This window comes from Sprattus sprattus (assembly GCF_963457725.1).
Source record: "Sprattus sprattus genome assembly, chromosome: 3".
NCBI lineage: Eukaryota > Metazoa > Chordata > Actinopteri > Clupeiformes > Clupeidae > Sprattus > Sprattus sprattus.
The window spans coordinates 11,189,958-11,204,038 of record NC_137922.1 but is presented as its reverse complement, the minus strand read 5'-3'; the positions used below and the strand labels follow the sequence as shown (position 1 = coordinate 11,204,038).

Genomic DNA, 14,081 nt, shown 5'->3' with positions numbered 1-14,081 from the left:
TTAGGCACTGGGGTAAAACATCGTGGTCCGTCACTGACGAACCCAAATCAATCCATGGAAAAGGTGCAACAAAGTGACACATTCAAACAGACCCAGGTCTACACGGTCATACCGGTTACGAGTCTGACTTCCTTTTCTACCTGAAAACAAAGGAAGTATCTTACACCGTGACACCGTATACGTTCTCTGATATTCACGATATATATAATTTCATTCAATTCCATATTTCCAGTTACTGTTACCTATCCAGTATTTCAACCCTAGTATTTCTAGTTCTCCCTAATAACAGCGCAAAAGCTCCATCTTGCCATTTGTCCACGGAAGGAGGAGGAAATTATGAGGGCGATCCTCATAAGGCTTGGAGGTGCACGCGCGCACACAGAATCATAACATTCTTGAGAGAGGTAGCGGGGACTCTACAATTACTCCGCTCTCTCTGCCGGCAGTAACAGGACCCTGCGACTTCCCATCGGGTGTCGGTAGAAAGTTGGGAGGGAAAAGGGGAGGAGAGGAAAGAGGAGAGACGGAGGAAGAGAACGCATTTTACTCGGAGGTTCGGATATAAATCTATACGCCCGTAAACACAGGATTTTTTATTCTGATTGATTAGTTCGTGTCTCCTTATTGTTTTAACAGTGGTTTAGATTTTCCATCTGGCTTCGACAAATAAGATGAGCGTCGGAGCGTGGAAGGTAGCCTACAATATTGTAAGGAACTTTGATGTTTTTCCACTAGCCTAGTGTCAGCTGCATTCTTGCGTTTTTATGGTCTTCGTGTAATTTCGCTGTTTATGGAAACGAATGCACATTTGATAGCCACGGAATAACCCGGAGCGCGCTTTTTAAGGCAACATTACACAGCATCCTCAGATGCGGAGAGTGATAAAGGCTTGATCCTGGGTAGTTCGCGATGGCCGCTTCGGGCGGACAGAAGAGCGAGAAGTTGGATGAAGCGCAAGCTCTGGCTAAGAGCTGCGCGGGCAGACCGGACTTTCTTCCCTGCGACGGGCTGTCCATATGCTCCACGCACAGCCACGGAAAGTGTTTCAAGCTGCATTGGTGCTGTCATTTGGGATGGTGCCACTGTAAGTAACGGCCCTTTCTGTTGAAATCCACTCAAAAACATACAGCATTTCAGTGTGAGTAGCCTACTGTACATGATCCGGGCTATATTGTAGGTTTGTAAGTTTTACCACTTTTTTTGTTATCAGTGTAATTTAGGCTATATGATAACAACATAGTATCAACGCTACTTTCTATTGAAAGAATATGAATGGTTTCTTAAACAATACACATCGCAATCGAAGGTTAATTATGATGGAAGACTGGGTATCGTTGTCATGATTGGGGGTCGTTGTGTCATGTTTCCTGTCGGGGAACGTAACTTTTTGACATCTTTAAAACAAAAAAAAGCGTACTGAATTCCACACAGCCCACGGTAGTAAGTAAGCTATTGTTCACTGTTCCTTCCTTGTGGTGTCCGCCTGGCATCCCCCTACACAGGACGCTGTGCGGTCATAGGTGACGTCAGAGAAGAAATTACAGTCCCCATCCCCAGAGTCGAAATCCCCTGCTTTTACTCCGAATGTCATAATTTGGCAATAATGCATAAAGAATAACGACGTTGTTAATGAAACGTGATCCACTGATCTTTCAGGTTTTTATTACCAAACGTTGAAGCTGTTGACTGTTGTTGCTGTCAGAAAAAAACACAGTCCACATACATATATAAAATAAATATATGTATTGTGATTGGGTCACTTCGCATTTGGTAGGGTTACCCTGCATTTAAAGAGTCCCAAACAAGCTTGAATAAATGCATAGATGAGTGTGCTTTTATAAGAGGTTTGTTGATTGGCAACTCTTATGCTAATCTGAGACACGATTTGTTCAGTTGGGCTATGGACCCGAGGGGGTGTATCACTAAAGGTTGAAAGCTCAGAGTGGGGAACACCCATAAGGGAATCATCCTTTCAGACAAAAACACCTATCTTAGCCAAGTTCTGCCTTTATTTAAATGATTTTTGTACTATACTTATATTGATACTTTATCTTTATTCTATTTAGTCTATTTCTATTTTTATGGTCACGTTGGGTAAAAGTGTCTGCTGAATCCCTGACCTTTACCCAGCCTTTATATTGCATTTAAGAAATGTAAAGCAGATTACTGTATTGTGGGTGCATACCTGCAATACATTTGAATATGTAGGCTTTTGGAGAAAAAAAGGACATTTCAAGGTCTACATGACCAAATATGTAGATAATATCCACACGTGTGTGTCTGGCAAGATAACTGTTGCGTTGTAGTGATAGTAGTGCCTTTCTGATTGGGAATGAAAACAGTGCCTGTGAAAATCCAAGAGTAACGTAACTGTGAAGAGAAATATCTGAAAGTTTCAGAAGTGTCTGTGAATGAAGAAAAGTTTGAGTGCTCCGGAAATCCAGGTCTTATACTACTTTATCACTGATCTCATTCTGCATTTACACTCTGGGGTACTTTGAATCCTAGATTGACAGTATAATACTACAGCAGAATGAAACATGCAGCTGTGGCTATATTTTTGAGGACAGTTGTGGAGTGACTACAGCTTTTCTCCTGAGGACAACAACAGGGTTTCTGTTAAAATGGCTGCCCGCCCATCACTCTGCTGAGGGCTGTCATGTGATCATGTGATGGCAGTGGAGGAAGAAGATTCTTCAGATTTTTCTGAGCCTCTTAGGGAACAAGGACTCAGGTCAATTGCAATCATGTTTTTATGGAAGTGTACAAAACACACACACACATACACAAGGAGAGAGAAATAGAGACTTAATGTATTTTCAGGCTTACCGACAGAAAAACAGGTCAGTCTACATATTGGCAGAGTTACCAACTATTTAGGACACTGTGGCCAAAAATGGATTTTAGTCAACTTCCCTACAGAACAACATTACTAGCTGCTACAGTAGCTGCTGTCACCTCTCCACATTACATAGGTGCCATATCCATCCAAGACATGTTGAATGTGGAGCCAAGTTGATAAAATAGAATTTTGAGATCATGACTTTTCATGACTTCAGTTCATTGCAGTTGCAGCAATATTTCCCCTCAGAAACATGTAGAAACAACAGGTGAGAATAAGACACAAATGAAATCCATTTGTTTCTGTGGGTTGTAACTGGCTTTTCCTGAACAACAGAACATGGTGAAAAAGTCAGTCAGAGTACAGTACTGGTTCTCACTGACCAGTTTTATCTCACAAGAACCGACTCTATCTGTAATACCTGTCAAATTCCACTCATGTCAAGTAGTTCGCTGTGGAATTTGTCTGCAAGGGCACAATGATGTTCACTACACTTGACAGAACTGATACAACCACAGACTCAGATTTCACCTGACAGTTACTCTAGGAAAACTAGAGTCAGGATCTCTACCCCTCACATAAATATATCACATGATTGAGTCATTTGCCATTGTCATTTCAAGACGCTGATAAAAAAAGGCCTGAGGTAAACAAGGCACTTGCGCATCCACTCTTTAAAATATTCATGATATGCTTAAATGACAACACTACTGTATGGGGCTAATCTGCAGTACACACACATGCCACTTTTGCTAAGCGAGGTAAGCCATGGTAATTATGTCCGAAGAAGATGTTTGTTAAAGAGACACTGTTGGTGAAAACATAATGAGGACTTATCCAGAGCCTTGTGGTAGAAGAGCCAGCTGGATGCGACCGTGCCTGGAGTGGGACCCTGATTGTCCTCAGAGGAAGAGAATGTGTTAAGTGTGTAGTGTTTTGTTGTTTGTTTGTGTGTGATATGTTTGCATAAGGGTAGGGTGATGGTTGCTTTACCGGAATGTGTAAGTGTAAGGGGTGTGTGCGTGTGTTTGTGAGTGTGTTATGTTTGCACAAGGATAGGGGGATGGCTGCTTTACCGTAGGGTGTAAGAGTACGGTGTGTGTGTGTGTGTGTGTGTGTGTTTGTGAGGTAATTGTTGAGAAGGCTAGCTTATTAAGCCAGGAAGAAAGTGTGTATGTGTATAATTACGATGAGAGGGTTTGAGAGAGAGGAGAGAGAACATTTGTGAGTAATGGAGTGAATGAGTGAGGAAGATGAAGTGTGAGTGAGAAGAGAGAGGGGAGGGATATAGAGAGAGATTAAGAGAGGGAAGGAGGTAAACAGATGTAAGGAACATTAGTGTGTGTTTGTGTTAATTAGTGAGTGACAGGTCCTCTAGATGAGGAGGGAGATCCTTTTTGGAAGTCTGGTGGAAGGCAACATGAAAAAGTGAGTGAGTGAGAGAGAGAGAGCAAATGAAACTCAAAACTCCAAGATTCGGAAAATCTATCTATCTATCTACCTGTCTGTCTGTTTATCCGTTTCACTTTATCTGTCTCTTTCTATATCTCTGTGTTCTCTCTCTCTCTCTCTCTCTCTCTCTCTCTCTCTCTCTCTCTCTCTCTCTCTCTCTCTCTCTCTCTCGCACTCTCTCCCCTAGCTGAATGTATGAATACAAAATGGGATTTGTACCAGGAGGCAGTCTCAAAGGGCTTCTCATGCAATCCTACAGAGAGCTCCTCTGTATTCCCTCTCTCTACTGTTTGCTGTGTGTGTTGTGTGTGATAGTTAGGCATACTGGAATAAACTTATTTCCTCCAAAGACTTTTTTGAGATTCGTCTTATTGTTTCTTGAGATTTAGACAGAGGAACTGAAACCACCCCTTCGTTAAATTCTTTTTTTGTTTTGCTTGATGAAATGCACCGCACTCATTTTGTTTTAGTCTATGTTTAATACGTTTTTATAGTCTTAGTACTAAAGTCTTAGTACTCTTATGAGCAGTTAATATAAATATCTAATCAATATATGCATTTGTTTTGATCTGTTCCTATCAAAATCTGTCATGGGCTTTTGGAAACCAGTCTTAAAGTCTTCAAAAAATTCACATTTAGTTGTGAAGATGATTTGAAATGTGGAATAATCTACCATATGTTTATGTTTGTATGTTTGTTCATGTTTGGTGAAAGAGCATGACTGAATCGTACTCCAGGGTGTGCATGAACATTTTCGTCACAACTGCAGACTATATATAGGTTGCCTTCTAGCAGAAGAGGAAGCCCCCGCCCCCCTTCCCAACCCCCCCCCCCCCCCCAAAGGCCTTGAACTGTCCATAAGGCAGTGGCTCATATAGCCTTTTCCAAACAGTTTTTTCACTTATTAATTCTTCATTCACTTTTGTTTGCTATAGTGGTAGCGAACTGCATTTGCACACCATTCTAATTCCTAAGAATCGCTAATCTATGGAAAATACCATGTTGTGGTGGTGAAACATGAAGGTTAAACATTTTTGAGTGGACCACGTTCATGGTTCCTTGTTTCACTTCAATTTTCAATTTTGACATGCTCTCTGTGTCAAGACAACACTCCAGCCAACCCTGGGCCCTATTTTCCTTTTTTTTCAATATCGTTTTTTTGAGTTAGAACACTGGAACCAGAAACCAGATCTTGGTTATCCTATACTGGTAAATAACGTTACCAGCCAACATTCTGGCATTGTTTTCTGCAATCCAGAAAAATTGTAATCCCCCTGATTGCAAGTTTCCACTATCGTAGCTAACTACAATGTGATAAGACAAGAGTTACAGAGTTGATGGGAGATAAATATTTCATCATAAACCCCTGTTTAGTTGATGTCTTGGAAAAGATAAGCCAAGGTTATCAAGTTACTTGATGGCTCATTTGCTTGTTACAAACCAAAACGACAGTGACAAATGTTTGTGATTTAATACCTGAAGTGTACTGTAGTGTTCTAAAGGCTAAATATAAGCAGATAATCATCTGCACACTAGGGATGCAACGGTGCACGGTATATTGTCGAACCATTTGGTACGCCCCCTATGGTTCGATCCACGGAGAGGGTAGACCTCCGCCAAGCCCAAATGCCAAATCTCGCAATGTTAGCAAAAGTAGAAGTAAAATCCGGTAAAGATACCAAAACCGTACCATTACCGTGGCACAAAACATACCGAACCGTGGGCCCACTGTACAGTTTCATCTTCACTGTACACAAACTTACTGTAGTGCCATGGGCGGAGATCCCATTTCATTGTAGGGGGGGACAATACATGGTAACATTTCAATGATTTCAGGGATCTCCGCCTATGTGTGGTGCTATAGCGAATGGATATCTTAACTGGCTAGCAGCTTGCTTGCTAGCGAGCTAATTAACATGAGTTAATTCTAGATGACAACACTAGATCATTTTATGGTAGATTTGGAGTCTCTAAAATCACAAAAAATGCAACTTAGCCCAAGTCCCCATGCTAAATGCAGGTACATTAAATACAAAATTTAGACAGTGCAGAGTTGCAAAATTCTGTGATTAAACCTGTAATTAGAGAACGGAGGGACCTTGGTTAGTTTTAAAATGTGACCTGCTTACATGCAAAATTCTTAGATTAAACCTGTAACGAGAGAACGGAGGGGCCTGCCCACGCACAGCTGGGTCGGCTCACGAGGGGGGTGCCGGAGGTGGAGCGTGACTGGAAGTCAGCCGGGCTGGTGCCGCTGCTAATTCATCATGTCCCGTGAGGGCTGATAAATGTGCGTGAGAGGGGTCAGGGGGAGACAGAAAGAGAGAGTCTTCCACCTGCCAGGGATGTTTTCGCTGAGGTAGTGAGGCGCATAGTGGTGCCAAGTTTTCCCAGTTGTCATTAACTGCGGTGTTATGCTGAGAAGCAGATGCCTCCTCCTCTGTGTGGGTACACAAGCAAGTCTGGGTTAAAGAAATGCTTTTCCATTTTTGTTGTAAATCAGCACTAAAATGTGCCTGTAAGTCTTTACATGAAGGCTCATTTAATTAACATTAACTACTGCAGTGGTCAACATAAATAAAGCATTCGCTACAATTCTTATAATTACTTAAGTCACTGCTGAGGTTCCTGCCTTATTCATGTCAACCACTGTGATGAAATGTTAATTAAGAGACCTTTAATGTAAAAAACTCATCAGTTGATACAAACAAACAATGACCTCCAATATGACTGATATTACTTCTGCTAATTACTGATTACTACTATAACTGATGCTTACTTATGCTTTATGGAAAGGGTACTAAAGGTTTTGGTTTGTTAATTAATGTGCTAACTAATGTAGGCCTACTAGTGCAATAATGGAAAATGTTACCAATGTGTCTTGTACAAACAAAGCCCCCATAGTTTGTCATGCTGTATTGAGTATTTGTTGAGCTCTCTTGCTAAGAAAGCACTAGAGGGGATGCATTTTATATCACAAGGAAGCAGGTCACATTTTCAAATCAGTAATCCGCTCCAACAGCAGAAAGAAAAAGAACAAAGAAGTCAGCTGGTACGGAGGCAAACAAATCTAACACATTTCTGGTAGATATTTTTGGAGAAACATACACTATTTTTCGGAGGCGATACCAGAACAATTAAGAATTGTATTCATCGTGTGAACAAACTACAATCAGTGAAAGATTAGTCATAAGTGAAAAAAACCTTAACTGTGAGCGCAGAAAACTTTCCCGACCTTTCTGGGCAGTTTAGTTTCACTTCTAATCCAAACTCCCCACTTCCACTTTGAACCACTGCTCAATAAGCAGACTGGACGAGAAACTTTCCACCTCAGGTGAACTCAGACCTCGACTTGAACCCTGTCTAATCCTGATGAATGATCTGAGTGTGGTGCTTTTTTGTGCCCACTCATCCATCTAAGTCTGGGCTACACCTGAGATGTCTGAAAAAGGAAGTGTCTGAATGTGTAATTACTGGAGCAGAGGGCTAGAAAGAGAACAGGGAGATATCAGGGTCACGAGAGACAGAGAGAGAGGGTGGAAAACAAGGAGAATGACCCATCACCTTCCCTCCAATGTCTCCTGTCCAATCATGTATCCTCACACACCAGTGCCTGTGAGGAGAACTCACACGGAGTCCCGTTAATTAACCGAGATTGTACACTTCTTAAAACCTGATTCTCAGTGCTTGCAAGACTACTTTGTTGGACGTTTATTTTTGTCGTTTGATACAGCTTTGCATATTGTGAAGAATCAAACTACAAAAATAAATGTCCAACAAAGTATTCTCGCACTGGAACAGTACAGTTTAAAGGAGAACTGAAATGAGTTCTTCCGGACTTGACCGGAGGATACGTAAAAAAAGTAAACTACTGACTAGAAACAGTCATTTCCTGTGGTTTCTTTACAGTTGTTGAGGTAAAAAGACACAGGTCTATCTTTGTAGGGACGGACACTTTTAATAACATGAGCCTGTCAGTGGTAATAATAAGCGTTTAAAGATTACTTTGATGCAGATGCTTGCTCCAAAGGATTACATTGTATAGCTATTATGCAGTTGCTGGTTATTGCGTTCTAACTCAGCACTGGACCGAATCCAACTTTTTTATCCATTTTTTTCCCCTAGTAAATATTTGGGCTCTAAAAGAAGGGGGGTTAATATTGGAATACAATAGGCTATGGTTAGGATGTATGCATCATCCTATTGCAAAAAGTGTGTAGTGATAATACTTTGACAGAAACATGAACATGAGCATCAGCTGGATTGACATTTGTTGCCAAACTCAGTCATCAGATTATGTTTAAGGTTAATTGATTTGTTCTAAAATGTTCTACTCAAAATGTTAATAATTTCATGTTAAATGATAGGACATTTCCATTTTAGACCAATCTGTTAGTTTTTTTTTAGACTTAGAAAACTTTAATGTCCCCGAGAGGCAATATGTTTTACGGTACAGACACTGACATATCTACAAACAGACATTGAACCAGACATTTCCAGCACTATATATCTAACACATAAACATACACATAACATACACGCGTCAATAAATATAATACAGTGAAATAGAGCATATTGCACTTCCCTACCAAGCCTAATGTCATAAATAAATCTACAGCATTTATCTAAAAATAAGATTTATTTATGACACATAGGCTTCTAGGGTAGTGCAATATACTCTTTACTGATGTGCGTATGATGTATTGCACAAATAGTGCTGTTGATTTAGATAAATATTTGTAGCACTGTGCAGTAGTTCTTACCTATTTATGTTTTCAGGCCTTCTAGGGAAGTGCAACATACTCCTACTTACTGTACTGACATGCTAATATTGTTCTAGTCGTACTTCTCCCCACATCTTATTTAATTGGGTTATTGCCATTGGAATGAAAGAGTTTTTTGCTCTGTTTGTCCTGACGTTAGGGTATCTGTATCTACGACCAGAAGGGAGCGGCATGAATTCCACTGAGAGTGGATGGGTTGTGTCCATGCAAACCTTATCTGCCTTCTGTTGTAATCTGGTCAGATACAATTGGTACATGTCTACCTGTTGCTTGCCAATGATTTTTCCACAGGTTTTAACAATCTTCCCCAATTTGTTCCTATGGGTGATTTTGGAATGCCCATACCAGCATACAATACAGTAGGATAGAATACTCTCAATAAAGGACTTGTAAAACATGGTCAGAATTCTGTTATCAACATTAAAATAATTCAGTTTTCTAAGAAAATACAAGCGCTGTTGGCCCTTTTTAAAAACAGCATCAGCACACTGATCCCATGATAGCTTGTGGTCAATTATAACACCAAGATATTTATACTCCGACACCATCTCTATCTCCTCTCCATTAATCAGAGATGGAGTGGGTGAGGGAGCCCCATCTCTAAAATCAAAGATCAACTCTTTGGTCTTAGAGGTATTCAGTTGCAACTGGGAGGCTTCACACCACTCAACAAATTCTTGCAGCACTGGACCATGTTCAGTTTCGTCTCGCTCCAATAAACTGATCACAGCAGTGTCATCTGCAAATTTGATTATATGATGTCCAGGGTACTTACTGCGACAACAGTCAGTGTACAGTATGTACAGTAATGGTGACAAGACACTACCCTGTGGTGTCCCAACTGATGTGAAGCGGACCCCAGATAATGTGTTCCCCACCCTTACTCTTTGTGGCCGCCCACTCAGGAAGTCCAAGATCCAATTTATTAGTGTAGAGTTCAGCTGGAAGTTGTCCCGAAGTCTGTTTGCTAAAATGTGTGGGTGTATTGTATTGAATGCTGATGAAAAGTCTGCAAATAAAACTCGAGCATGTGTTTTGCAACCCTCCAGATGTGTAGTTCAATCCACAGAGTGGGTTAATGTGAGATCAAATAACTATTCTCAGTGTGTAAGGAACAGCTTGGCTGTGGCTCCTAAGCTTGCCATTTGTGAAAGAAAACAGGATATCCTGTGACCTTGTGGTGGAGTTTTGAAGCGAGTTTTTCAGAATACAATGCTGCTGAAGCCAGACCTTCACAGTCACTGTCAACAGATGTTGAATACTGAGTCATTTTTATTATTTCCGTTTTTGAATAAGTACACGACCAGGTTTAGCAAGTGAAATTATTCCACGTTTGAACATAATCCAAACATTGGTCTTGAGGTAATTCCAAATGCTGTGCACTGAAAGGGGGTGACGAAGCTTCTGCCAGTAAGAAGACAGCAAGTAACTACAGCCGCGGGTGTAGTCCTAACGCTGACTTCCTAGCATCCTGTCAAATGTCCTTGAGTGAGATATTCAACTCCCATCTGTTTTTGATGAACATGCCAAGTGGCCTGTGTAGCATTCTGTCTGTAGGGAAGTTATGTAGCTTTAAAGGCCTTTGGGCTTTGGGTGGGTGCTATTTGAATTTAGTCTGTTTTAAAAAATGTCTGGGTCTGGCTATTTAAAATCCCATTTCATGTTGCAATCATGCAAAACTGAATCTCCTGGGAGGTGGGGTGGGGCTTCCTCCCAAAGATTTAATCCATGAAAAAACTAATGATGCGAACTTATCTTTATTAAGGCAGCCATGTTCATGATAAAATGTTCTCTCATTTACCTCAAAATCAGTGTTGTAAGACAAGCGTACATCTTCATATTTTCCTGGTTTGATTTATTCTTACATTTTAGTGTGTGTGTGTGTGTGTGTGTGTGTGTGTGTGTGAGGAAGGTTACGACCAGAACGTTTGTCAAGTTTTTCTAACCGATTATTTACAATGAAAAGGAAGTGACTTTGATCATCTTGCTGTATGTATGTCTTTTAAATGGATTTAGACAATCTTGTTTCTCTTTGGTTTAGGGCTATGATCCTGTAGCTCGTAGGAATATAAGTGTGTCTAAATGAAAGACAGTACTAGCTTTGTAGAGGTAGGTCTGAAGGGAGGCTACTGTCCCTGGTATCAAGGGAACCACGAGACAGTCACAATGAGATATTCATTAAGAGAGGAGTGAGCAAGGGCTGTGGCGAATGCTATGCTAAACCATATGAACCCCCTGAAGGCACCGTGTTTTACTGTTAAGTGTTAACTATGGTAACTTAAAGTAAAAAAAAAACATCTCGATACACTGAGCCAAATGCTTTTTAGTTTTTACCCTTACCCTTAAGGCTTGAAATGTATGGTATAGTGTGCTAGCACACGGATGAGTAGAATGCAGAATCCTCCAAGACTTAGTGTCCAAATAGGAGTCACGTGCCAGGGATACGTGTTTCGTCAGGGCAGAATTAATTTCCATGTTTTTTTTTATGCATGATCGTGGATGCCATCAGCTTCAGAGCAGCCATCAGATGGGTTAGACAGAGCATCCCAGGAGCTGACATGCACCTGTGAAGCTGCTCGGCTTCTATCGCTTCTAGCCTCCTTCAAAGATGAATTTAGATTGGCATGCTAGCACCGCTTCTTGCCATGCTCCAGCCAGTCATTTGGAATTCTGATATTTCTGAAGTAATGCAAACTTGGCATTTCTTAGAGATGCCGAGTGAGAAAAGAGAAGGCTGTGTTTGTGCGTACACCTTAGGGACACAGGGAATAGATTGTGCCTTCTACGTAATGCTTGTTGTCTTCATCTTCCAGTTTTAGAGTGCAGTAAAGGTGACCTTGCAGCGGTAGGCTTTCAGGCACAGAGTAACAGGTGCATGTGGAAATTGATTAAGAGTAGCCTTGGAGCATAATGGCCAATTACCTTGTGTGGAAAAAGAGTGCTTTTACGTTCTGTCCTTTGGCTGGGTGGAAGTACGGAACATCAAGTCCCCTGAGCAGAATTCACCGTAAATGACTTGATCAAGTCAGAAAGAGAGATGTAAGCGACCTCCTGAATGTGTAAATCAGTAAATGACTTGGTCAAGTCAAAGAGAGAGAGAGAGAGAGAGAGAGAGAGAGAGAGAGAGAGAGAGAGAGAGAATGAATAAATAGAAAGCCAGTGAGATAGAGAAGGAGACAGACATAAGACGTAAGGGAGCTCCTGAATGTGTAAAACAGTAAATGACTTGGTCAAGTTGGAAAGAGAGAGCGCGAGAGAGAGAGCAAAAGAGAGAGAGAGCAATAGAGATGTACAGAAATGGCCTCTGTGAATGTGTTGCATCCATGTAGCGTGACTGTCATAACCATATGCCAGACAACACGTCGATGCACCCCACCGGAGGTGTAACGATCTTCAGGAGAGGAGTGGGCAAGAGCACTCTCGGCAGGCGTGGAGACTCAAGGTGCTGCTGAGAGAGATGTCTTCACCCGACGTTTTTTTTCTCCCTTTCTTTCTTTCTTTTTTTCCTCCCTTCCTACGTGCCATCGCCGTGCCGACGGCCCTCATCTTATACCCGTCACCTTCTGTCAACATCACATAACTCCCCCAGGCTGTTGAAAAAGAGATGTTTTTACCCAGAGCCTGGCAAGATGATGGACTGCTTCATGGACTGTTATTGTGTGTGTGTGTCAGTGTGTGAGAGAAAGACACCAAGGGAGGGTGGGGAGTGTGGAGCTTCAGTGCTGTCAAAATTAAAGTGTTCATTTTTGCGAGTAATTTGAAATATTTAATGCGATAAAAATGTTTTGGGTTTTGTTATTATTTCTGTTAGTGGAGATGGAGGCAGATTGGTTGGTTTTGATTAATGTCTGATGCATCCTTTTCGTTTGGAATTAGCACGCTGATAGCCCTCTGCCATGTCTTGGGTATGACTTGCTTCTTCCACGCTATCCTCATTAGCCTCTAAAGAGAGTGTAGAACATCCGGTGCATTCTTGTAGAGCTTATATGGTTCTCCATTAGCCTCAGACTACCAACGTCATGCCATCCTACACTTTTTTGTTGGGCTTTGGCTATTCTTAGGTGTATGGTGTCGATGGACATAATTCCACTCCATTTGAAGTTATTCGTGTGAATGTCCTCATTCACACCTTTCATTTCAGCCCCACTGGGGTTCCCTTCAGACAACTCTCTCTCAAGCCCAATTCAGACGAAGTCTAGTTTGTCTTTGTCCGCAAAGTTCAGAATACAGATAGCCCTATCATTTAGACGAGCGCTCTCTATCCGCACACGGTATCCGCAACGATCCAAGTCGAGGTGTACTTTATTTTTTTCTCATGTTGTTAGCTGTCCTTTCACAGTGGTCATTGGACAAGTCCAGATGATCCGAATAAAAAAAGGTATGAGTAGGAGTAGGCAACCGGTGAACTCACAGCACCCTCTCCCTTCAGCAGTCCTGGGGGTTATCACGATCTCAGTGTGGCCAATTATGGTGTTGTCGTCAGACCGCACGTTCAGAGCTGATCTCCACAGCCCTGCAGACCAAAAATGTAAATTTTCCATAATAAGCTCAGTGGGACTAATCCCTACCCATTGCACATCACGGATAAGATATAATGTCCAGTAGCTGTGCAGATTAATTGTAATGCACACCATGGTTTCTTTCTTTAGCAACCTCATGCCATTTTCGGAAGTCGTTGTTGGAAGCCTGTGTCATTCTTTCTTTCCTGTTATATACTATTCTGATTGTGTCATGGGAGTGCTCTCTCCCTAATGTGGGCGGTGAACAGTGCCTTCTTTAACGGGCCTTCGTCTCGTGGAGGTGATTTGTCATTGTGAGTTGTGTGAGCTTTGAGAATGGGTTTACCTGACACTTAGCTCCTCGCCTGACTGTCTCCTCATCAAGCCCACTAATTGCATCTTCTCCGAGTCAGTGGGAAGGGGATCCCGACTAGGAGAGGTATTGAATGTGAGCCTGAAATGAAGGTCCCCTCTTATTTGAGTATAGACAGTACACTCTAATGG

At 41.6% G+C, this 14,081-nt stretch overlaps 1 protein-coding gene across 1 annotated transcript in view; it reads left to right on the top strand.

Annotated features, from left to right (window-relative positions):
* Window positions 1-536: 536 nt before the first annotated feature.
* Window positions 537-14,081, top strand: part of LOC308362123 (UPF0524 protein C3orf70 homolog A) — a 16,326-nt gene continuing 2,781 nt past the window's right edge. Inside the window, exon 1 of the mRNA XM_080834637.1 lies at window positions 537-1,084. Coding sequence (XP_080690763.1) covers window positions 910-1,084 — 175 coding nt within the window. The 5' untranslated portion in view covers window positions 537-909. The remainder of the gene's footprint in view (window positions 1,085-14,081) is intronic.